Source organism: Seriola dumerili, unplaced genomic scaffold (genome assembly GCF_002260705.1).
Source record: "Seriola dumerili isolate Sdu_G_001 unplaced genomic scaffold, Sdu_1.0 BDQW01000052.1, whole genome shotgun sequence".
Lineage (NCBI taxonomy): Eukaryota > Metazoa > Chordata > Actinopteri > Carangiformes > Carangidae > Seriola > Seriola dumerili.
Window position 1 is genome coordinate 2,472,253 of NW_019174307.1, and position 26,982 is coordinate 2,499,234.

A 26,982-nucleotide genomic window follows, 5' to 3' on the forward strand; every position below is an offset into this window, starting at 1 on the left:
GACCTAGTGGGGTTCTGAATGGGACTGATTGGGACTGCAGACAATAGACCACCGGCAATGTTAAGGAATGTGCTCTGGTGAAGGCATGGCAGCGGTGTATCTCCACAACTGGATTGGGAAAGGAATTTAGCCCAGGGCTTATTTGCTGGGACTGGTCAGCGCCCCGATTGACAGGCACACAGGGAGGGCTGAGAAGGCTACAACAGAGACTCACAGGGCAGGTAAAAATTTCAACAACTTTATGGCTGTTTTGGCAGTCCGATGGCCAGTCTGACTATGATGGAGAGACCTCTGAGAGTTGAAAGCTTTGTTTCTTCGGGTTAGCTTTGCAGCTGCAAGTATACCTGCTGTTTGCTGTCTCGCTGTCTGCTCTGTATCATGATATTTGTCCAGACACAGTGTGAAGGGTTTTGTAGTCACAAAGACCTAAAAACACAAGTTCACAAGCTTTCTGATAAAACAATGTTTCAAAGTTTTAAAGAGTTTTAAAAGACACTAATGATGTAGCCTGTCTGATCTCGATAGGTAGACTGTTCCACAGTTTGGGGGCTCTAACAGCAAAGGCCCAGTCACCTTCAGACACCAGCCGAGACTGAGGAATAACCAGCAGATATTTACATGTTATAAGATTTTCTTTTGCTTCAACTATGACAAACAGCATCAACTTCCACGTCATATAAGACACTCTGGATTTTTTGCCATTGTGTTGTTGCCTTGGCAATGCCTGGTGGGGGGGGGTGCTGATGGGAGGTGTATTTCTTTTGCTGTTACGTGGAAATATCAATAGTCTTCTCCAGAATCTCTTACTCTACCTTTAACTTAGCACAAGTACTGGAAACTTGGAAACAGCTAGTCTGGCTAATCCACCTACCAGCACCACTGAAGCTCACCAGTTAGCATATTTTTTCTCATTTGTTTCTCATTCCTCATAAAAATGACAATTAATCGTTTTACGTCAACATATTTCTTCAACATTACATTGTTTGCTTTGTTAAATCAGCTATGTATACTTACTTCGTTAACAAACCAAAAATCAGCTGTTTTCAAGTCTGTTTTGCTGAATATTGAGGTTCTCTTTCAAGAACAGCCAAAACCCTCTGGAGCTGTTTCAGAAGGAACTGTTCATTTAGCTCATACACGTAACTTTGGGCCAATTATTCCATAATTAAATTCTATGTGAAAGATATGACCTTTCTTCTTATCATTAGATGAGACAGCCAGCTTTGATTTGTGATTTACCTACGAAGCACGCAAAATCAGTAATATGCATACTAAACTTGGATTATACTACTATTATACTATTAAGTCTTTATTTTATTTTGTTTGGAATATCAGAATATCAGACCTTTATTAATCATTATTAATGAACATACTGGTTAACATTGCTAACAATGGCTATATTTGTATTATTTCTATTGAATGTCATCTGTGATGTTACACTTGAAGACTCAGATTCAATGTAAGAATGAGTACATAACATAATAGTGTAGTGGACAGATATAGAATTATATGTCCAAATGTAAAAATAATAATAATTAATAAATTAATTAAAATATTTTATGCAATCTCTAAATTCATATTTATCCATGTATAAGTAGATTTAAGGTTGCTAAAATAATATTAGTACAACCTGACAATATCGTATGCATCATTTTGCTTCAGCCCTCCATTGAAATTGAAATACAATTCAAAACCTCAGACTTCACATGCATCAGTCCATGAAATGAAATTTTTCTTTTTGCACTGTGCATCATTTTAGAAACAGCACCCCAAAATACAGCCTTGCATATTTGTTATTTTTGGAAACTTTGGATCTCCATTAGAATTTAAAATAAAGTTTTGTGGGTTTGATCAAAGCGTTGGTTCACAGCATGGGTTTGTACTGACTAATCCACTGGCGGCTCAGTGAGGTTTTCATTTCACTGCCTCAACAACTTTTGGACTAAACATTTACAAAGAGAAATGCATCGTTGTTGTTATTTTAAATGTGAAGATGTCTCATTTATGTAATCACGAAAAAAGAACTCTTTAGTATCTGGAGTTTTATACACAATGTAAATCATCCATCGGTGTGTGAACCATTCAACCCAGTACACATGCAATAATTGGACACACACTCTCAACTCTGCTGTTGAAAAATGTTGATAAGCTCGTAACAGCTTGTCAGGTTGCACCTGTGTTAGTTGACAATGCCAAATGAAGTCTGTCCAAAACAGAGCCAGTCCACTGGAAGTGATGCATTTCATACCATTGTTGTGATTGTATTACAGACTCAAGTCAAGCATGAGCCAGTCGCTAGCTTGTAAATTTTTTGGGGTTTTGTGACAGCTTATTCAAATGAACAGCAGGGTTCCACAAAACCCTCCACAACAACTCTGCTGCTTTTGCAGTCGGGGTGCTCTGCACTGTAGAAGGTGATGCTGTTTAAAGTAACAAATCTCTGATTAAAGAAAATACAATGTACAAATTGCATTCTGAGATCTGAAGTACAAATAACTTTTAAAATGTATTTACTTTCATAGCTCAAAGGTTGGATTAAAGCTAGACAAACAGAATCTTACAGTGAAAGTTGCAGGATTTAGATGAGCATCAAACTGTCGCCAACAACCACCAGGGCCAGATCCCAGTGCTCCAAGACCCAAGGGTGATAAAATATACGATAACTGCTGAGAAGTGAAACAGAGGGAGTGGGAGTTGATGTAACAGGTAGAGAAGATATGACAGGAAAGAAAAGCATAGACATGGCAGAGGAGGAGATATGGTTCACTAGGGACAAGGCAACATAAGGACGTTCTTGGTGCAAGTAGTGACTTATCAGTTTGCAGAGGAAGACTGGGGCGGGGGGGGGGGCTGAATCTGAGAACCTGACTGGAGTGGAAATGTCATGTAATCTCTGGGGAGGCGGGAACTGAGCTAGCTGTGATTGAATGGACAGTGATTGCAAGGGTGATGTCCTGCAGTTCCTTTATTGCACCTCATGCTGTACAGGCTTGGAGTAGGTATGTCTTCCCTGCCTTTGTTTTTATTTTCAACACGTTTCATTGGACTGAATCGTACTCAGTGTTCTCTTTCAAATGTGTCATTCAATGCTCAAGGCCTTGCATCATACATACTGTATGTGAGCAAAAAACTACCACTGGCTTTGTTGCAATATATTCCATATTTTAAAAAGCACAATTTAGACGCCTTCATTGCAAAAGTGAAATTTCAACTGAGGCAGGGAAGTACATCATGTTTTTCTTGTATTTTGATTTCATTTTAGTTTTTTAAGGGAAGTTTCACAGACTTAAGGGAAGTTGATTTCACAGTCATTGGAGCTCTGTGGTCAGAACGACAGTAAGAACAAAGTAAGAGAGAATAAGAACTATGAGAGTAAACAGAAAAGTAACAGTTCAATGCAAAAAAAACTGAAGATGATGCTAAATAATGTAGACTGTAGAAGCCTGTTTGGTGCTTCTGTTTGACTCAGTCTCTCTGTCTTGGTCAAACAAACCCACCATGAAAGAAAGCTGAATTTTTTTTGTTAAATAACTGAGGAATGAAAGTCATACATTTTGTATTTCGGACCAAAGTTGAATATGGAGGAAAAACTGCTGACTGTAATGCACTGTAAAGAAACACACATTTACTATTATTTTTTTAGCAACATACTCAGTAATTAATTGATTCTTTTCTTGGTTTCTTATATATTTTTCCCCCTCTTCTTTTCTAGAGGACAAGAGTCCGTGTCATTTGCCAGAGGCTCCTGGTCCCTGTCGAGGACTGGTGAAACGCTACTTCTTTGACAGCAAGAGTCAGCAGTGCAATCATTTCTTTTATGGTGGCTGCTTTGGCAATGCCAACAACTTCAGGAGCATGGCGGAGTGCCAGGCGAAATGTCAGAACCCAGGTAGGCCCAGGTTGAAGTATTCTCCTTTTTCTCTAAAGACTGGCAAACGCCCAAGCTGTCATGGCAGTAACATTGTTAGGTTCTGTTCAAATTCAAATATAAAATCTAGAGGGTTCTTGTGTTCAGCTGTTCTAGAAGAAAAGTCTAGAAGAAAAGTTGCAAGTTCAGCATCAAACGTTATTGTCTCCAGTGGTGGAAAACTCATTCCTTCTTTTTCATACACATCTTTTCTTCTACTGAAATTAGCATGCTAACCAGCTTGCCTCGGCCCGTCTCGTAATACTGTGGTGCAATAGTGAGTCCAGTCTGCCCTGGTTTCAGTATTAGAGGATGAAGAAGTAACACTGATAAGGGCATATTATAACCTCCAGTCTTGTAAATACAGTGATGGCTGTAGCACCACCTGCTTCTAGCACAAAACTACGTTTGGTGGGAGAGAAAAATTACATACAGCACCTTTTAAAAGGGGTCGATGTGAAGCAACCTGACGCAACATTTGTAATTATAGTTAATCCCATTTTCAGCTTGTCATTGTAAATTCTTTAATTTGACTAAACAGAAATAATTACTTTCCCACCCTTATCTCACAGCAGTATGCAGTGCAGAGTGTCATTTGTATACCTCTGGGTTCATAGACAGCCCAGCCACAACACATCACAGTTGCTGCACAACAAATGAAAACTCATTTCAGAGTGGTAACATAATCAAAATAGTTTTACCTCAGAAAATTAACTTTCAGATGAATTTTAGCTGACCATGAAATCACATTCCACCTTGATTTAGCATTTAAATCGTTTAAAGTCACCAAAGCACACTCAATTATGCCAGACTTAGACACAACTTAGAAGTCATTTAGATATTGAAATTGTCAGAGAAAATAACGAGCGAGTCGTTCGACTGTGACCAATTCTGCTGACATCCGATGTTGTAGTGAAAATCAATTGGAAAATGTTGTGTGATTTTTTTTTTTATTGTGTTTGTGTTTATGATTGACTCTGTCTGGTTCCATTAGTAGATGATATCTGTTTGCAGACCAACACCATTTCTAGACTAATACTAAAAAAATTTAACTTACTTTGATTATGACTGATCACTGGGATTTAATGAGATTTTATTCTAAATATAGATGGTGTCAAAACCCTGGCTCAGAATCGATTGTTTTTAGCTTCATGTTATGTCGAGACTCCTTCTCAAATGTTGATTTTTTTTTTGTCCATATAGTAAAACCCACTAAGGCACCAGAAGTCCACACACAGCCTGCTAGGAAATTTATGGATGTGCAGCCAACCATGCTGACTGGTAAGACTGAATGTACCTCACTGTAATTCTCATTGTACTTCAACTATATTAGGTTAGTGATCTGTTTCTTGTTGCTCTTGTCTGAAAAATACTAACTGATTTTTTGGAAATGCACTTATTCTTTCGTCTTGAGAGTGAAATGAAAAGTCTCATGTCAGCTCACATCTGTCTGTGTGTCAAGTCTGAACTGGAGTGGGAGGCGATTAGCCTAGCTTAGCATTATGGAAGCAGAGTTAAACAGCTACAGCCCACACAAAAGTATACAGATATATAAACTGTTATTCATCAAGAATATAGATCATTTAGTTCATTAGAGCTTTATACGTGTTTGTAGATGTGTTTTTAAACTTTGGAGAGAGGTGAGCTGCCTGTTTTCCCCTGCTTATTATCTTTATGCTAAACTAAGCTAATCACATCCCAACTTCAGCTCTGTACTCGGTTGGCTGCGGTAGTCCGTGTACCGGTGTTACACCATATTCAGGTCCACACCGATTACATAACTTGCTCACTTTTAATAGACTTTTAACCCATTTGGTTCATTTTTGAATGTCAGCGGGAGTACCCACGTTTATCAAATAAAACACTCAAAATTGTAAAATACTAGTTATCAATACTTAGTCAGACGCTACAGTTTAAAACTGCAAGTGTCTCCTCCGTGCAGGTGGAGCCTTATCACATGATGACAGGAGGCAAGGCAAATTTATTTGTATAGGACATTATCATACACAGAAGTCATTCAATGTGCTTAACAGAAATAAAAGAAGCATAGAAAAAGCACAATCGGATAACAGTATAAAAACAGAGATTATAAAATAGATAATATCTTATTAAAGTGCAAGATTAAAAGATTAAATGAAGACGGACGAGAATGGAGCAGTTTTTTAAGGCCAGTTACAATTTGAGTGGATTTGTTTGAGTTTGCAGATCTTAGAGACCTATCGAGCTTGTGTACACCGAACACTTCAGAAAGATATTTAGGGCCCAGACCGTTTAGTGACTTATAGACAATAAGTGAAACTTTGAAGTCAACTCTGTATCTGCCTGGAAGCCAGAGCAAAGACCTGAGAACTGGACTGACATGCTCTCTTTTCTTAGTTTGAGTAAGAAGCTGAACAGCAGCATTCTGAATAAGCTGTAGCTGGCTAATGCTCTTATTTGGTAAACCAGTGAGGAGAGCGTTGCAATAATCAACTCTGGAAGATATGAAGGCATGAATGACTTTCTCTAAGTCTTGATTAGACACAAGGTCTCTGACCATAGCTATATTTTTGCCATGCCAAAATGCAGATGTAGTTATAGCTTTGATGTGGTCACTGAAACTAAGCTCCCTATCCATGATTACACCCAGATTTTTAATATGGGTTCAGGTCTGTAATGCTCTAGACTCCAGGTACATACTAAGTTGCACTATGGATAGTTGACTGACAAGACAGTGGTGGAGAATTTAGTGTCTAAGCAAAAAGTAAAAGAAGATTTAAACCAAATATCAAAAAGGGAACCTGATAACATTCATAAGACAATATGCAAATTTTATCTGATGAAGTTGGCAGCATCTGGAGATGACACCTCTCATCTACAGATATTCCAAGCCAACACGTCTTTTCTTGTAAAAATGTCTTGTGTAATCAGTAACACCACACAAGTTTATTACCCACTGAGAGGGTTTCCACATCATGGCATCCCTATTCTGTACTCACTCACATGAGAGGGCTATGGATTTTCTCAGCTCCATCAAGGAAAGAAAGTGAATAAATTTTAACTCAAAATGCTGAAGTACTTCTTTAAATGACTGATCTCTTGATGTGTTGTGTTTGTTTCTCAGGGGAAATGCTTGTAAGTGAACTTCAAGTGCATCTGAATGACTCTAATCAGCAGATAAAAGGTAAGAAATTATGACTGTAGAGGTAGTTCAAAGGGTATTTTTAGTGGTGGTCAAGATTAAGTCGAGACAAATACATGAGTGGGTAAGAACTGAGGCTGATTCACTCGGGTTGGTTTAGCCTCAGGTGAAGACACTTCTGCGTGGTTGAAAAAAGTTCTTTGTGAGTAGTTTAGGTCAGTCAGAGGCTGATACACACTTCCTCAGTATATCTAGCTGGCTGTAGTTATTGCCAAATTCAATCAAATTCACATGAATAACATGAGATGAACAAACTGTTTTCAGTCTTAAAAACATCAGAAATTAAACCATTGCAGGGCAAAAAGCCAGAAGCGGTAGATGTAGTGTATTACAATTTATCATAGAAATCAGAGCACCAGAAATATGAGACAGATTAACTGGTGTAAGGCATAATTAAATTGATTATCTTGTCATAAGAGCAGCAACCAGTCCATGCTGAATTGTGAAATATGCTTAAACCTCAGTGTAAGTGAATCCAGTTCATCTAATAAACCAGTGTGTGCTGCCAATAACTTTTTTTGTGAGAAGAAAAAAAAAAAGAAAAGTCAGTGTGCAGTGGTGCATAGATGGTAGATAGCTCGCAAAATTGATTCTGTCGTGAAAGGCAATGGGCAGAAACAAAGTGCATCAGTGTCTCCTTCCCACAGCCCATTTGTCACATATTCCCACCTACTAATTTTTTGTGTATTAGCAGTGAGGGCACATACATCATGGTTGTCGTGTTCCAAGGCTCTCCTGTGCTGCAGTGGGAGAGCTGAGGCCTGCTTCCCTCCACTCACTCAAAGATTTATAATTTTAAAAATTCAATTTCACTCTTGTCAGAAAATATCAAGAGGGAAAGATTCAGGATGAGTTGGTCTCAGTAATTCTGTCTCCTTATCAATCAATTTTTATTTGGTGTATTTCTGTGACAAGATCTCCAGCATGTAAAAGAAGCAATACTGGTATGAAATTAAAACTCCTTAGACTAACAATGAATTATTCAGATCTTAAATTACACATATTTAGAAAATAATATTCGGTAATGATCCATGTCAGTAGTAAATATCAGGTGATCATGTGTTTCACTGTTGAGTTGAGATTTTGTATCTGAATTTCAAATTCGAAAAAGCTGGAAATTCATCTTTATAGAACTGGTATGAAATGTGATGTCAGTCTACTAAGCAGATGTTGCCATGGTGAAACCAAAGACTGACATCTTGTGGTTATATGATGATTTACACTTAGTGACAGTGGGAGAAGCTGTACTGTAGAACCCTTTGTGTAAATAGCAATGAAATCTAACCCTACACTAAAGCAGCTCTGGGTCCAAAATCCTGAAAACATAAATAAATACTACCATGATACTACTACTACTACTACTACTACTACTACTGTCTGTTGCAAGTAATAATCTACATGTGCCACTATTATAGAATCATTTTGCTTTTGAAACCTTCTCTACTATATAGTTTTATACTTGCTGAGGTGAAATCTAACTTGTTTTGGAGAGAAATAAAAGTCACACTACACTTTGGATTTTTAAAGGTCCCATATTTTACACTTCTCCTGTGTTTTATTTGAAGTGTTGATCCATAAGAAGACATATTTGTGGTTTTAAGAACCAGAAAACAGCTTCGCTATGGAGCTCTAGTAACAAGCTTGAGCTTGGGGCATGGCTGGGGCATGGCCCAGAGCTGTGACAGCTGTGACTTCTTTGTTGGGACATCACAAAGTCACAGAAGTCCTGACAGCTCGTTTTAAGGCTCAGTTTCTGAATACAGGCTGTGTGCATTTCTCTGTGGACTGAGCACTTTGATACTTTCACAGTGTTAATATAGAACCTAGACCTGCTTTATAATCAAACAACACATGGACATCTGCCTTTATACTATAGAGACCTTTAAGCACTCTGAGATTTTGCAGTTAACATTGTGGTTGTTATTTCTGAAGTTATATTACAGAAGTCTATCATTGGGTGTGTATTTCCTTTTCTAATTGACCCCAGGTGACCCCAACAAATGAAGTAATGATGAGGAATCCATAGTGTTTACCTATGAAAATCAGTGTCCATCATTTGTGTGAAAGACCACTCATGGTTGCTAACAAGCTCTCCTACAGTTGGAGTATGGCTGTTTCTCATCATGAAGAAAGTTACTGAATAAATCAAAGAGGATAAGTTACACAGGCCTATGGGGAGCCATTACAACAACGCTTACTTTTCAGATCTGTCAATTTAATTCTGAGCGCCTGCAGACACTGGACAAAGTCCAGTCAGACAGAATCTTAATTTGTGTGTGTATGAGCTCATGTGGAGGTTTAAGCCAAGAAGATGTTGATGAAGTGCTAACAAGCATCATATGCATCCTCTGTCCTCCTCCTCACCCTTTAGTCAAACTGGAATGGATGTTGTCTACTGGAAAGTTGTCTACATATCTCATGATATATAATTCAAAGGAAGATGTACAGGATGATGATATATCTAATTTTATGTCCTGATCGACAATCAGAACAATTGTTAGTTGCAGCCCCAATTCAAAGCTTTGATATTCTCTGGCTCTTCCTATGATTTTCAGAGTTGAAGCCTAAGGATGTTTGCAGCAGTCCTATGGACAGGGGAACATGTCACAGTGTAGAGAAGAGATTTGCATTCAACCCCAACACCAAGAGATGCCAGATGTTTCACTACAGCGGATGCGGGGGAAACGAGAACAACTTCACATCACGCAAACAGTGTATTAAAAAGTGCATTAGGAGCAGAAATGGTATGATTATTTTTAACAGATCATTTCCAAAAAGCATGTTTCCATTTTAGGAATAAACACAGGATTCATTACTTAGGGTTGTTTAACTGTAGAAAGCTCATGTACAGTTGGTACAAGTGTAATAATTTTTCGAAAATCGTAGGTTTCTCTTTGTGAAAAATAACTTGTAATCTGTCATCTTCAAGAAAAACTGTCCAAAGGAAATCATGAAATTAAAATGCTCTGTTCTGCTGCAGGTCACGTGACGAAGAGGATCCGAATAAGGAGGAAAAACATAGGCAACATCGTTCATCGCTCAGCGTGAACACCTCGCCCTGCATTACATCCTGCACTGCTGTGGAGTCACCTGTATTTATGTCCATATTTTATTCTTAGCTTAACCCATACTGTTGTTTTGTAGTGCAACAACTAATGTGTAAAAACAACTAATTGTGTACCTGAATTAACTTTGTAGAGACAGGATCATTATCCACATAGTTTCAAATATCTCATTGACAAAAAACATTCTGTATTTGTTTTGCTGATCCAATATAGTGGCTCTCTACATTCATGATTTGCATGTGTGTTCTTTTGTATACAAATATCATTTAATTTTTACAGCTTCGGATCTCTGTTATGAGCACAATGATATAAACTTTTTAATGTAACTTTAAAAAAAAAAAAAAAAAAAACACCAAAATTACAATATGATTTTTGTTGAGCAGCAAAATTACTGCCTCTACTGCATATTGACTGTGTATATACAGTAACTGATGCTTGTCTGCAATGATTTTGGTAAAGCTTCACTGTTGTTTATCAAGGTGAAAACAGCATTAGCAGATTAAAGTGGTGGACAACCCTTGTTCCAGGATCAATGACAAGAATGCTCTGAAGCAAACACATTAATCTCAAGGACCATATCATTGCAGCTGTAAATCAATATGAACAAGGTAATGACTGCTTTATACTTGTCAAATCAAGCATGAATTTTTTTTTTCTTTTTTAATCAATGTTATGCAGTTTTATAAATCACTCTTGCATTATTGCTGGTGTTGTTGTTAAGGAAAAACAGAAGGGGGCAGTGTTGTGTAAGGTAAATTTTTAGCACTGGCCCTCAACAGTATTTTCTGTACAGTCTTGTTTTGCAGCTGTAAAGAACTGGACTGGATAATAAATTTCCACTGTTGCCTGCCTTCCTTTCCCTAGGTTTTATTTTTTATGACTCCCCATCTGACTTCTGTTTTGAACAATTACAAAGTGCTTCAGTAAAACAACTAAGAAAACAGGCAATATCTGAGATACCACTTTTATTATGGGCCTTACAAGTGAAGCATGTATGACCCTGATTCGGTTTCTTTCAAAACTCATCTGGACGACTGCAGGGTCAAATCATGAGGGAGACAATGTGATTAGTTTGTGTTGCTGCAGTGGATTTAAATGAAGATTCTACCATTGCAATAACCGGTACATTTAAAGTCAATGTAACTGTAATGTTCTTGTTATTTCTGAGGTGGATTGAGGAGTTTTACTGGAGTAATGTAAAAAGTAGTTTAAATGTTACACTGAAAACCACTTATATAGAGGGTTCTTGGATCACTGAAGTCCAGTATTTTGGATTTGGAGTATGTTTAAATTCGACCACTTAAGGTTTGTTTGACCAGTGAATGAAAAAGTCTTTCTCCACCAGAATGTAATTGCTGTGGAGAAAGCATTGCAGTAGCATTTCGATCTTCATGCCGGGTAATGTAACAAAAAACACAAGTGGAACAGTAAAATTGAAGCTGCACTACACAATATTGCTTATATTAACAATGGATCTAATGACTTTATGCAGTGTAATAGTGTCAGACCCAGAGAGAATCATTACTAACCTCAGCTCTACTGAGTATTTCAGCGTCTTTCAGCTTATTGTGTGGGATGCTGACCGGCAGCCAACAAGCAGTCAGGCACTGAGTTACAGGGGAACCAGCATTTAGCTGCTTAAGAGCCAGATATTTCCCTCGGGAGGTGGTGGGGACCAAAACGAGCTAAAAGGAGAACGGATATTGTACTTACATCAGGTGTACAGAAATACTGCTCAAAAATGAATGCTGATGTTGCTCTTTGTCTGCTGGATATGTAACTGCAAACACCACCATTACTACCTTATAATGTGATGTGTCAATGCTGTGTTCTTGCTGCTCAAAGTGACCTAAAAAAAAGAAAAAAAATTAGAAAACAAATAATTGCAAGTCTTATTGATTAATGTCGATTATATGTGTTATATTTGTTATTTATGTTGCAGGGAGATCAGGGATGCTGTCTTTCTTCATAAACTATTGTTGGATGAGTTATATGGTCCAAGCAGCTGGGCAGCAACTGCATGTTTCAAAACAATTTCTCTCCTGAAGTGCTCATGAGCAAGACACTGCTCAACATGCAGTGACTCCTGCCTGAGGAGAAGGGAAACTGGATTTGCAGTCTGCAGCACATTTAACAATACAAACTGTACTCAAGTCTGTATCCGAGTGTGGGAGTTGAGTGGCAAACCATTGTGTGGATCTGGCCTCAGCTCCCAGGTCCTCAGCTGTAGGCTACAGTGTGATGTAACAGGAAGTAGTGGGTTGCCTCCCAACGTCAACTTGACAGCCGTTTCTGCTGCGCTCATTGAGCGGCGGAGGTCTGCTGTGTTTGGTGCTCCGCGCCGAAGCCGACGACTGAGGACACTTTGGGGATCGCCTTGAGAGTTTTGTTCCAGTTCAAACCCCCGCGCCGCTGTTGGACTTTATCCTCTGGTAGGACGCGCTGACATGGGAGTGAGTGTGAATTGAGTGTGTGTGTGTGTGTGTGTGTGCGTGCGATGCGCTGTGGTGTGTTGTGTTGTGTAGTGTTACTGCCATGCTTTCTGGGCAATGTGAGCTGCAGCATTGTCGGAGAGAAGCAGTTCAGAGTTGACGGTGCATTTTGTCCATCATCGTTATTTGTTTGAGTGTGTGTGTGTGTGCGCGCGTGCGTGTGTGTCGAGGTCATTTATTTCAGCTGTGTCTGTGTGGATTACTGAGCCGAGGAATGTGCATCCGCAGAATACTCTGTTGTGTCCTCAATCCATTATAAACGTCTGAGCGGCAGTGTGAGCATCCGTAAACTGGGTCCAGTTAATCTGCATCGTCCTGCTGTCAGGAGGAAAATGAATGTTTGTGGTGCATGATCATTTAGATGGCACATATTTAATAAACAGTTCCCATGAGATAATGGCTCACCTTTATCCGCTTTACGGAGCGTTTCCTCACGACGTGTCGGGTCTGATCGAGTGATGTGCAGAGGGTTACTCAGCCTGCAGTGTGTTCACGCTTTATTGAAATGCGTAAAAGCCTTTTGATGGGGGTAGAATTACGCAGGACATTTTAAACGCACAAATTAGCCTGTTATTATAATCGATTGTATATGATCATGCATGCATGACTCACTCAGCCGGTAGACTATACATCCAGGGACTGCTGAGTCTACCAGACTTGGCGTTCATTCTATAGACTGAATAATCGCCGCTAAAGTACAGGAAGGTATGAAATGCACTCAGGCTGTTTCAGATTGATTGGGCTGGAAATCAGCAGTGATTCAGCTCCATTCAGCGCCGAGGCTTTGATGTAAGCGGTGGTCACTGGTTGCTAAACCATCTGCATGGTTACATAAGCAGCAGATTTGGACATGCTGGAAGTTTGTGGGCTGGACGGTGAAAACGAAAGGGGCGATGATGATGATGATGATGGTGGTGGTGGTGGCGGTGATGATGTGTAGGAGGAGGGTATGATGACGATGGTTCGCTGTATACTTTGCAGAGGAAAGACGCACTGGAGTCATTATAAGGGAGGTGACAGAGCAGAGGTAACTCCCAGGCTGAAGCACATCATCACAGCAGAGGCTCTGGACATGAGTGAACTCGTTCTGTCAACTTGTCAGATTTGATACAGTTCTGATGAAGCTTTACTGCGGATTTCTCATTGATTCTGCAGTGATGAAGTGAAGTGTTTACAGAGTCTATTATGTTTGACTAGTTTAATTTCATATTGGTGAACAGGAAATGATGACGATAGATCTGATTGTGTAAAAACAAAACAAAAAGACAGAAAGAAAGAATAAACATTAACAGGTTTTATGTGCTGTGTCTTTAAACTTTGTACCAAAGAGTTTTCCATTTTTAAACTACTTGTTTAAAACCTTAACCTTAACAAAGTTTGACAATTTTCCTCCTCAATATCTGCTCAAAACAGAAACTAGACATGGTAAAGTTTGTGAAACTAAAACAACTTGAAGGAAAAATTGTGGAGAAACTGAATAATGAAAAAAAAAAAAACCCATCGAAATGTGACTGTTTAAAGCCCCTGCATTTTTTTTTTATTTACGACTAAATAAACAACCATTAAAGTCACAGTTTTGGAAGAAAAAAAAAACACCCTTAGGTGTCATTTGTAGGAGTTTAAAAACTAATAATCCATGATGTCAGAACTTTGTGGGAGTGGTATAACCAGATTTGATTGATGGTTGCCTGGCAACACAGGCAAGCTGTCCCACAACCATCATTTACCTTACTTACAAATGTTACTAGATACTGATTGGTGCACAGAAGCCATGACATGACATCACCTAGAAACTGTTGTAACTTTGACAGATTATGTTGTGTTCACAGCCTTAGAGGTTTTTAGGGCCTTTCAAGCTGATCTTGTCATGGTAACCCTCAGATGTTATCTTGTGGCCTGTTCCTGACCCCCAAGTTAGTAACCACAGCTCTAATGTTCCTTGTGCTACATGAACGTCACTCCACTCTCTACACTGACTTTGAATGTTTCCGGGAAATAAATGCAAATTGTTTTGTGAACTCTTGATCATAGCACACAGGGGTCCAAATGATCGTAAATACCACAATCAGCCTGGTAAAACTGGATTCTTACCTCACCGTCCATGCATGTCAGCTCTCGGGACACTTTGGTCAGCGAACGCGTCAAAGCTGCCAATTGGCAGCGTCGTCAAATGAGTCTGTGAGGCCGTTTTGCTCGGACATCTTCCAACTGCCTGGACCCACACTAAATACATGAGCTGATTGTGCAGCGGGACTGTCGTGCAACCCATCACATTCAACCCCCTAAGCTGTCATGCTGAGGGTTTACTGCCTGAGTCCAGCAAGCAGCTATATTGAGTGAGACAAAGGTGTTGGCGGCATAGCTCCCAAAGCCCTGGCTATCTCCATGGTATGGTAGGTCTGCTCTTAATGCAACAGCATTTAAAAGGTTACACCAGTAGAATCTCATCGCCGTTACGGTGTCATACAGTAGCTTTAGGTTTAACCTCTTTGCAGCCAAACAGCAAAGGGCTGATTTTCTTTCTACATTCTATTTAGGAGCAGTTGTTGTCATATTAACATGGCTGCGGCGACACTGTATGCCAGTGTATGCGTGTTAAACCGATGGTATTGTGAGGCACTACCTTCCTGGCAACCCACACTGATGAGTGCAAAGACCACCAGATTCACAGTGACAAGAGTAATGACGATGCTGATGAAACTTAACCCCTCATAAATCACCACGGCACACTGGGCTCCTGCACCCTGCTCCTTATTGATTGCTGTGTTCTCCGTCCTGTTGTGGACACAACAGCAAGCGCTCTCACGTTTATTTAAACTAATTCCATATTCCTCCGCCATCTCGTACTGTCCTCCAAATGCATTCAAGTCCAACCTTTATTGTGTTATGAAATCAACAACCCATGTGTGCATTATATGTTTTTTCCTGTCTGCTTACCTCAGGCTGAGGTTATCGTATTACACAAAAGCACAATGATGTACATATGCACCGGTCCCAGCGATCCCCGCAGGTTCTGGATTCAGTTTCGGGGATGTGAGACCTTTTGAGGTAATTTTTCCGCTCATACATTATGGAGGGTCAGTATTTTTTTTCCCCATCCAGTTTTTAATTTCAGTGCACCAGGTGCCTGACGCCACCCCTCATGTGTTCACGTCTCCAGAAGCTGCATCTGAGTGTGAGCAGTGTGAGCAGCAGGGCTTTGTGGAGGATAGAGGACAGTGGAAAGAGGCTGTGCAGTGGTTTCTAAGGGTGTTCCATGTTTGTGTGAGCTAAACAAACCGTCAGTGACACAGGCTTCCTGATTTACTGTGTGGGAGGGGGCTTCTGGCATTTGAAGTAGAGGAAGTAGTCCCTGGGAACCTCTGTGTGTGTGTGTGTGTGTGTGTGTGTGTGTCTGTTTGTCTTCCAAAGGTGAACACGCAGTACTGTGTAATTGTTACTCACAGAGGAGTATTGAACCCCGGTCATTTTGCAGTCTAAGGTCTTACTGTCCCATTACACACAATTACCATACTCTACTCTCTGGGATTTTATAGAGCAGTGCATTAATGAATCATTTGTTACAGTAAGTGCAGAGAACTCTGGGTTTGAACAGCTCCCTCTCTCCAGCCAGCGCACACCGCTTTGGACCCATCTCCCACTCTGCATTTTCTGCTGCTATGAGCAAATGTCCGCTGCAGACATTTCTGTTGGATCTCCAATTAGCCAACTTACTCTAGTGTGAAAATGTGACTATTATTATTGTCAAACCCAGGCTGCCGTAAGCTGTGCCAAAAATCCTCTTCATATTAGTGCAGTTAATTGGTTTCCAAGGTTAATAAAAGTCCCAAATTGCTTAGTTCCCTTCTTTTTTTAAAAAAAACACAGTGTATTATTGTCCATGTTCTTAATAGTGGCCATTATCACAGCTCGCAGCGTGACCTGTATGAATACTCTACTTTGACTGGCTGGAGGGCCTTTGATTATTTTTATTAAACCAGAAGGTTGTATTTGCCCTTTGACAGGCAACACCTGCAACACATAATGTCTAGCTTAATTTTGCTAGCTAAATATTTTTTGTTGTATGATATTTTGCACTGTAGAAGGAAATAGAAGGCCAAATTAATTTGGACCCTCTATTTTTTAAAGTCCAACTGAAATCAAATAGCCTGTTTTTTTGTGCTCTCCTCCGACAAAAAGCCTAAGGATAGAAATGTATAAATGTATGTTGTTGTTGTTGTTGTGTGTGTGTGTTTTTGTTTGTTTTTCTGCTGTTTCCATTTGAAAACGTTCTATCATGGGCCGACTACACAACACGAGGACCGCAGGCGTTGAACAAACCGTATTAGCTTTCCTGCTAATGTCTCATTCTTATGTAACTTAAACATAATCATGTCATGTCAGTTGGTCCTTGACCTCAACCCCTTTAACCATAATAAACATCCTTCTGGGAGAAAGTGCACCGCTAACTGCTAAGATCAGTAGTTGACATATAGGCCACTGTGTAAGTCACTTAACTTTCATATTGCTCCCTTGCTGGTGCTCAACGTGCTGGCTGCTGTCCATGGACACTGACACTGACACGCCCCCTCCAGCTGCAGACAGAAGAGGAGCATTTCTGTTTACCCGTGGGCCTGTTGTCTCCCTTTTTAGTAATGCTAGTAATAAAAACTATTAGCAGTAAATTTAGAAACATCACACAATTTTGACTTTAATTTCAAAAGGGTAATTTCTGATCGGGATTTCAGTATGACCATAAATGGCTCCGGAGGTAGAGTGGTGCCGTCTGCTAACTGGTTAAAAGGTTCCTGATTCCTGATTCTTCCAGTCCACATGTTGAAATGTCCTTGGTCAAAAACGGCCCAAATTACCCCGGTGTAACATCGGTGTGTGAAAGTGTGCGTGTGGTATAGTAAGCCACTGTATGAATGTGTGTGTGAATGGGTGATTGTGTGTAGTGTAAAGCTGGAGTGGTCCATAAGCCTAGAAAAGCGCTACACAAATGCAGTCCATTTACCATATGACTTCAGTTTCCCCTAATAGTGATAATTTTTTTCATACATTGGTGACCCCATTCTCCTCTTTAAGTCGCTGTTTGTGCCTGTTCATGAAATAAGAAGCTGTTTTATATTCTTAGCTATAATCCCACCTTACATTCAGCACTGTTCTGTTGGCTAAAGTGAGTGGTGGCATGTGTGTTATGGCTGCTATTTAGAGCTTTAACGATTAGTGGAATTATTAATGGCCAAACAATAGCAAATTAAACAGCAATTATAAATAATTTCAATTATTTTTTTCATTTTCAAGCAAAAATGCCATACATCTTCTGGTTTCTCAAATATGACAGTTTTCTCTATCAGTTGTGCAAAACCAGCCAATTGAAAATGTCACCATAGCCTCTGAGAAGTTGTGATTTTTTTTTTCAACAGTTAGAAGACTAAACAATTCACAGAGAAAATAATCGGCAGATCAATAATTTAACTAATTGATTTACAGCCCTGCTGCTGTTGTATGTTGGCACTGGTGGTTGTTTTCAACCCCTGATATTTCTGATCCTTATACTTTATTTTCATAGTAGCTCACACATGTAAGCAGTTAAATGTTTTTGTAACACAAACCCATGGCATACAGAGCAACTTGAGCTCGCTAGTAGTGACGTGAATGCCTCCCTTGGAGGTCAAGTCTAGGGCCCACAGCAGGCACATGGAGGATTTTCCTTGGCTTCCTTTGAGCCATCTTAAAACAGCTGTGAATTTGACCGAGCTCCAGGGTTATTTCTGTCGTGGCAATACCGCTAGGGAACCACAGACACCAGTCCTGGAAGGCCCTGTGGTCACTGCTGATGTTCTCAGACTGCAATAAATTCTAAAAGAGATGTAATAATGAAATCAGACAGTGGGATAAAGCTTTTCAAATCCCCTTTCACCTATATATTGTATACATTTAATGCATTTTTTAAATTTCATTTCATTATAACATTCTACCAAAACAGTAATGATGTAATGCATAAGTGAAACAATTACAACTGTCTTACAACCTCACCCCTCTTCCATGTAAATTTTTTGTTTGTGATCAGTGTCTGTAGCAAAGTATGTCACACATCTCACCTTGGGAATTGGAGAGTCCCTTTTACTGACGCAGAATGTGAGTGTGACATGGAGCTTTGGTGTTGTTCAGATGGATGAACGACACTGGGCAACAGGGAGGATTAGTGAATGGTTCTTGACTAACTCGCAGAGAGCTCTCCCAAAGGCCATCTTTGCGGGTTTCTAATGTTTGCACGCACAGCCGGAAGAGAAAAGAGCTAGTAATTGAGCTGAAGTATCGTTGATGAAATTCAGAGATATGAACAACCATTTTCCTCTCCCCAAATAAAACCAGACAGGACATGTAAACACCCATTTAAACTCTTAAAAGTTTTTGGCCTGAAAATCCCCTTCCGGCTGTACGCCAGTTTAATGACTGCTAATCGCTGCAACAAACACAGCCGTGAGACGAAAATCTGTGAAAAGCAACAGCCAGTATATGATGCATAAATATCACACAGAGAGTGAAAAAAAAAAAAAAACCCTGCTGAGAAGGCTTAAGCTATTGTGTAAAGCTTCCAGCCTGTCAGTGCACTTAAAACACTTGACAAAGAAACTCTAGTGACCTGTGAAAATGTGGCTCTATGTAGTGGAAAGAATTGGTAGAATTAGCCGCTCTTTCCCACCAGACTGTACTGTATGCCTCAGGTTAAACACTGAGCACATGCTCAGCAGGCTAGACTATTTTAAACACAACCCAGAAGCCCTCGAGCTACATCCGAACATTTACACTAAAGAAAAGGAATAATTACTAGCAGCTATGCAGGTGCAACGCGCGATGGAGCCTGGTTTATTTTTAACTATGTATTTGTGCTATTTCTTTCCTTGGACTCCAGGCCTCTGGACTGGGATCATTTTCTCCGGTGATACCTTTTAGATCTGAAGACAGCCGGGATGTGTGCGATGTCTTTCCTATGTGTGATGTTTAAATAATGATGGCATGGTACAATGTCACTTCATATTCAAGGGGGAGATGTAACGTTATCTTCCCAGCAACTAACGGCAGTTTGATATGTTGGGGAATATGCATATTCAAGTGAGATGAAAAGATACCGCATTGATTCACCCGTCTGTACTTAAATATGTAATTATCATGCTACAGCCAGGAGGCAGTTAGCTTAGCACAGCACTAAGACTGACAGGGGGTGACATCTAGCCTGGCTCTGTCTAAAGGTAAAGTAACATAATCCACCTACCAGAGCCTCTAAAGCTCACTAATGTTACACTTCATTTATTTCATTCAGACAAAACAAAGTGTTAAAACATCATCAAGTTTGTGAGAGTCAAGAGTTCTGTGCAAGGCTTTGGCCAATAATAATTTTCGGTTTTGTATAGATAAAACAACTTAATATATGGTGTTAATAAGTTACATACTTTTGGTCGGAAGTAAAAGTAAAGTAAGTAAAAGTACAAACTACCTCATTAGCACAAGCCCTACATTCAAAATATCACTGAAGTAAAAGTATTATCAGCTAAAGTCACTTATAAAGTAACGTTTATATTATTAAAAGTAAAGGTAAAAGTTTGTGATGCATATATTCAATGATATCGTTAACTCTGACAGATCAATGTGTAAGCAGATTTTTACTCTTGTAGCTAGTCTTTGAAAGCTGGAAGGTGACAGGAGAAAACAGAGAAAACAAGATAGAATGAGCCATAATTTGTCTTCAGTGGTTCCTTTTGATTAGCCGTCTGGATGAGGGAAGATTGATGAACCAACAATACTCGCTGCATGTGTTAACTAAACACTGGGTTCAGTGTTGAGGACAGAGTTTTCTGATGCTAAGCAGTCATCCTGATACAATAACATCTCTCTATCTGTGAGCTGTGACTGCTGCCCACTGTTCCTCTTTGATAATGCTGCTGTTTGGCAGTTTTTCAAACTGTTCCCATGGCTACGTGAAGTAACTCTGGATTTTTTTGTGACTCATGTACCAACGGAAGAGTTCAGACATTGAATACTTGGCATCATTTGGACATTTATTAGCTGCTTTGTGGTGTTTTGAAAACTCAAATTAACCTGTCAGATCTTTTTCTTCACCTGTGTTACCGTTTTTTTTTTTTTAATGGATGCTTCAAATCGCAGTTTGATCATATTTTTCACTCATCTTGTTATGTGTTAATGAGGATGTGAAACCACACACTTTTTAGAGCCAACTATTTGGAGCGCCCAATTCCTCCGTGATGGGTTTCAGCAACACCTTTCTTTTCTTATACAGTGTTGCCCTAATTGCTACCAAACTTGGCAGGAACTCTCCATGGACTAATCTCTCACTGTACACAGCTGCCAAAATACTAACTGAATGATATGAATCAGTGAAATACAAGAGACTTAGTAACAGTTTGGCAGAAACAGATTCAGATCAATTGAAATGTGTTAAAATGTGACAAATTTTAAAGCTGCAATAATCAATATTTTTATACTGACAATGGATCACTGACTATGTGTCAAGTTAATGGTGTCGCCGGTAGTGATGAAAGCCATAGGTAGTTGTCGCCAAACTGTGCTGTGAACACCTGCTCATTAGCACCAAACAGCAGACAAAGTTAGCAAGTGGCTAGTGAACATAATGGTGTATTTAGCTGCTAAAGACACAGATATTTTTCTCAGGAGTTAGTCTGAGACCATGAGCAGCTAATAAGGTCCCAATGATACCAAATATTCAGTGTCTGAACTCTTCAGTTGGTACATGAGTCACAAAACATCCAGAGTCCTTTGAATCAAAAGGAGAGTGAATATTAGAATTGGATTTGTAATGCAGACAAAAACACACACTCTGAATGAATGAATGCCAAAGATGCTCTGTGTCTGTGGAATGTGAAAATAGGCAGATTAGAGCTGAACATGTAAATAAAATGTTATTGAAATTGCAATGTGCCAAAGTGCAATATCCAAATCGCAGGAGCTGCAATTTTTTTTGGATAAAGGTAAATTGTGTCACAACATACTATAAATGAAGCATTGTGGTGCAGCAGAGACGCCCCGGCCTATAAATCATACTCTCCACACGTAAAGGAACATGCTTGTTTGGTACAAAACCCCAAAATAAATCACATTATCATCATCATTTTTAGATTTTTCTTCAGTGAAAATGAAATGCAAAAACAATCATTCCAACTGAAATCATGACTCATATCCAAGCATCAACCTCCGGGGCTGGAAAATGAAGCCAACATGGAAGTACCAAAAACTGCAGTTCGAATCGCCGCTTGAGGCTTACTCCAAAAGCGAGTAAATCCTCATAGACTTCCATGTTCAAATGTCCAACTTTACAGCAGAAATAAACATGTTTACAGCTGGAGAATGATTAAGGTTTGATCAAGGTTGGGGAGTCACGGTCAGACTGGGTGCTGTTAAAAAGTAAAGTTCATATTAATGGTTGGTCTTTGAAGGTATAAGAAATCCACATGATGCACTACATGTCCATCGACCACACACTTACTCTCCGCCTCACTTTGAAAAGGACTCGCAGTATTCTGCTTTGGTACTAAGGCTTGGATCTAGACGAAGATGGTGTGCGACAGAGTCTTTCAGTATTTATAATTCCTCTGGATACTTGGTTGCGTCATCTGTCCTTTGACCATACAGCCTCAAGGCTTTGAATGACCATCGAGACTTGCTGTATCTCTCCCATCAGACTTCATTTATAATAACAATATTTAGCACCAGTTTGAACCTCTCTTTTCTTCATTTCCTCATCAGCTACATTAGTATTAGACCGTAGTGTTTTCTTCTCCTCAGCGCTACAGTTGTAAGTAGAACCGTGTGCTTGCCCAGACTACGTTGGCATGATGGCGATGAGGGCGTAAGTGCAATGACATGAATACTCAGGCATCTGTGCGCTGCAACACCACTGGAAGACAGCCTCCCTGTTGCCATGTTAATGCAAAGAACATTGCATCAGTCAGGGCGGGTGGACCGAGAGCTGAGGAGGTCTTTTCATGCAACAAAGCCAACTCCTCCTCCACATCTGTGTCGGATTGTTATTGTTTTTCCTGACATCTGGCGATGCCCTTGGCAACTTGAAGGCTCACATGAGGACTTTCTCTCACGTCCTGAGCTCGCTAACATCACTGACAGAGATGTTTAACCTCCAATTGAAACATTTTTGTTCAGTATCAGGGGAAAGACTTTCCAAATGTTATTTTGGTCTTGCTTTTTACGATAAGAAAATTTCAGAGGGGGGAGACAGCCAATTATTTTTTGTTTAGAATTTCCTTTTTCATTGATTTGTAATTATATGGTTCAATCACCAACTCTTATTTTGCTCAATAATATGAAAAATGACAGAAAACAGTGGGAAACCAGGCTGAAACTAATCATTAACTGTCCACACTTTCCGGTCAGAATCAACATCAATTTTCATTTATTTTTGTTAAATAAAAGATGATACACAGGTAGATCTTTTTTTTTCTTTAATAAAACATATGTATGCACAGACAGTTGAGCTGGATGCAGGGGATCATGTTGCTCATTAGTGTGGAGTGATGTGCTGCACTAACACCTGCACTCCTCAAGCTGTTTCACAACAAACATGTTTGATGTTAAGGTATCAGAAGCTTAGCTCAAAAAGGACATGGACCTGGGCCACGTGTTGCACGTGCTGCATGAAAAGCGAAACTGGGCTTGTCAGTGTCTAATGAAACATGTAATGTTACTGAGTACGCTGAGGAAGAGTGGACTGGTGTTAGTAAGGGTCACATTTGATCCTATACTTATCACAGCCTGTGTTTTTCTGAGGTTAGGAGACTGCCTCTCCGTTTCCAGCATGAGGTTGAGAGTGAATTTCAAGAACTAGCACTTAGAAATTCATCTGATGGGACGCAGCACACATATACAGAGTATGTTGAAATATCTCAGTGGGAGCATAGTGTGTTGTGATGCTGCCAAAGGGGTGGTGTAAATGCTTAAATCAGCACATTTTATCCAGCTGATCACAGTTTTTTCTTACATAGGAAAATGCGTTTTTTTTTTTTCCCGAGTCGTTATGTAACATCTCGTAGCAGCTTCATTAAAGATATATCGCGTGGCCCTGGTTAGATGGTGACCCATGCTCCAGTTGAACTTGCCAAGATAACGTTCATTCACAATCTCTCAACCTCAGGTACTGGACAGTTTCCCAGCCATTGAACTACTCTGTTATCTGCTGTTACTACTTGGTATAGCCCAACTCATACTGCATTTCTGAGGCCAATGCTATTGATATTGATGTTTGGGAGTTTAGAAAAATGAAATATAATATAATAAAATAAATAAATAAGACACTTCTTTCTTTTCTTTTCTTTTCTTTTCTTTTCTTTTCTTAGTGACCAGGATGCATAATGTCCTGAACATTTCACAGGTGAAAAATTAACTAAAAAAACAAAACAAAACAATCAAAAAATAAACTATGTAATGGTGACAATGTTTATAAATTACCTGCGACTTAATTTGGCTTTCTGTACTGCAGTTTCTCATCATTTATCAGCTGACATATACAACAATATCAATGTACTGTGTCTGCAATAAGATAATATAAGCTGATTACTGGTCTGGCTCTGTTAGTTGTAACTGTGAGGAAAAGAAAAAAGATATTTGATCCTCTACCGGAATTCAGAATTCTTAGTCTTTAAGTGTACTAGGCTGTGGCTGCCAGAGTGGGGCGTTAAATCAAGTCCAGTCAATTTTTATTTATTCAAATTGGCCTCAAGGAGCTAAACAATCTGTCCAACATTATGGCACTGTCTGTCCTTAGACCCTCGAATCAGACGTGGAAAAACTCTCCATAAAACCTTTCAACAGGAAAAAAAATGGAAGTGCCCTTTCAATAAACTAGGCTAATCTTGCTCTATTTGCTAACGCTAAATCCAGGTGACTAGCGAGCCATGCTGAACGGATAATTGTGTCACCACACCATCTCACGAGTATTGAGACAAAGCATTTCTGATTTGACACTGTAAATTGAGAAATCGTGGGCGAATTTAAGGCTGTTTGGTGCCTCAAAGTAACAACAGGTTGTAATTCAAGTGAGGCAGCATCTTCGCTAATGAATCCAGCAGTGTCAATTTTACAACGCTGTTTAGAATTAGAGTACGTACGTTGAGTTTGAATTAATTCAAGCAAATTCAAATTAGTTTGAATTCATTTAAAGGTGATGTTTTGAAAAAGTTACAGCCCGACTCAAAATAGTTCTTTGTATATCTTCATAAAGGAATCCAGATACAAATAGTTTTGAAAATGCTATAGGCTCCATTTATATTCTTATATACTATAAATCTGACACGACCCTGCACCAGAGGTTCCCTGTCTCCTACTGTTTACCTAAATGAGTCATTAGGAATCCAATCCAGAAGGCACAACTGTGCTGTTTCCCGTGCTGGGAATTTTCTTGTTTCATGTCTAGCAAACATAGCAAACAAAAGATATTTACCAGTCTACCCCGGTGACCATTTTCGTGTTTGGCTTTCTAATAACACAATCATTCAAACATTGCTGTGCAGCAGCACGGTATTTATTTTTGCCCCCTCACCAGATGCTCCTTGATGCATCAGAAAGAGCACTATCATCTGAGCTCGCCTTAGCTTTTACTGAATGGGGATATTTTGCTTAGTATTTGCACTGAAATAAAAAAAAAAAGGGGGGACTTGGGGTTCTCCTGCCAAGGAACAGCTGGGGAACTTGGCAAAGGGTTCCTCAAGTCTTTAGTTCATTTGCTCGAGTGCACTGCCACTATTACAAGAATATGGACCATGCATATATAAAATCTTTAATACATAGTTTAATACCTCTTTTAAGAGGTGGGGTCACTTTGCCCCTATGCAGTAGAACATGAACATGAGTTTTAACAGGCAGTCAGTGCAAAACCAGCACATGGTTCACATATTGATTGTTGTGCTTGTGCGAGACTTCATCAGTTCTTGAGGCTTCTCCCCTCTCCAGTTAAGTCTGTACTCTGCTATAGATCAAAGCAGTAATGATGTTGTAGGCTCTCACCAGCCTAATGGACCTCCGAATGCCACTGAGTGGAAGTTGTGGTATGGGGCGCCAAACATCCTGTAGAGGGCAAAAGGATCTTTACAGCACCGCACAACATATCTGCAGGGACAGTGGGAGTTGATAAGTACAGGCCGAGCTCTGGCACTGCCCTGAGAAGACAACAGCTGTTATGCATAGGCTGTTTTTCTGGGTATCGTTGTGTATGCTGGCGGATGTAATAGGTGATGTCAGCTCTTGTGCAAAGTGTACATGACTAACCACTTGTGTGGAACACTCTTAGGTACTACAGATAATAGCGGACCACCCACAGTGTGCACCGGTCTGCGGTTGGTTTAAGTTGACCCAAACAAGTCTATAATCAAGTGTTGTGCATCTGTGGAGCTTGGTCTCTTAGCTTTGAACTGCATTTAGCAAGAAAAATATCTGTTTAATCTATTTAGGAAGTATATAATCTATCTATTCATTTATCTATTCTTTCTTTTTTCTTCATCTGTTTTGCAGCCATCATGTCCTGATCTGTGTAGTGGTAGGGGAAACAAAGTGTGGCTTATGTTTTGGTGTGATCTGTGCTGCTGTAGCTATTACCAAATTGATGAATTTTCACATGATAGACAACCAAAGAAACACAAATAGTTCTTTGACCTCAGACTACTGTAGAATAGAACATATGTGTCCTTCCCATAGATTTTCAAATTGTTCTGCAGCCACCCAGGACAGGGCAGCAGAGGATTTTGGCAACATTTTCAGGAAGCTGCAAACAATAAAAGCAACAGATTATTTCTCATTGGTTTTGCATTATAGGAGCAACAGGTTTATAACTTTGTCTCTGGCAATTATCTGATAGCCACATTAGACATCTGCAAAGTTATCATTAAGCTAGTAGCTATGGCTAATAATTAAACGAACAACGTTAATGTCGGAGCTAGGCAGCAAATATTATCAGTCCTGCCCATCTGTAAGACGGTGTTCATTTAACAGGATAACACAATGATTTGTGTATGAAAAGTGTTATATTTCTCTTAAAGTCCCAGATTGAAGCTGAGAAAAGTCGACCAGAAACTAGACAGAATCAGCAGCAGTGTGCCCAACCAACTCTATTTGATCAGCAACTAAAATATGGTGACCAGAAGCACAGAAAATAAACAGGGCTGTAGCTGAATACATTTGCATATCATATATATATACAACTTACAATAAGGTTACTATTGTTTTTTTGTGTTTTTTTGCACTACCTCAAGCTAAAATAGTGTTGTCATTAATGTTATTGTTTGTATTGTTCATATTTTGTGGTATCGA

General features: G+C 39.5%; 2 protein-coding genes across 3 annotated transcripts in view; both read left to right on the forward strand.

Annotated features, from left to right (window-relative positions):
- The window catches only part of LOC111218786 (tissue factor pathway inhibitor-like), a 46,755-nt gene extending 36,263 nt beyond the window's left edge, over positions 1 to 10,492 (forward strand). For both annotated transcript variants that reach the window (XM_022741258.1, XM_022741259.1), the window contains exons 3-7: positions 3,713 to 3,889; positions 5,111 to 5,188; positions 7,011 to 7,070; positions 9,644 to 9,832; positions 10,069 to 10,492. In XM_022741258.1, the coding sequence (XP_022596979.1) occupies positions 3,713 to 3,889; positions 5,111 to 5,188; positions 7,011 to 7,070; positions 9,644 to 9,832; positions 10,069 to 10,136 (572 nt within the window). In that variant the 3' untranslated portion in view covers positions 10,137 to 10,492. The remainder of the gene's footprint in view (positions 1 to 3,712; positions 3,890 to 5,110; positions 5,189 to 7,010; positions 7,071 to 9,643; positions 9,833 to 10,068) is intronic.
- Positions 10,493 to 12,457: 1,965 nt separating this feature from the next.
- The window catches only part of LOC111218237 (calcitonin gene-related peptide type 1 receptor), a 29,286-nt gene continuing 14,761 nt past the window's right edge, over positions 12,458 to 26,982 (forward strand). Inside the window, exon 1 of the mRNA XM_022740433.1 lies at positions 12,458 to 12,585. The gene's annotated coding sequence lies outside the window, so the exon portion shown is untranslated. The remainder of the gene's footprint in view (positions 12,586 to 26,982) is intronic.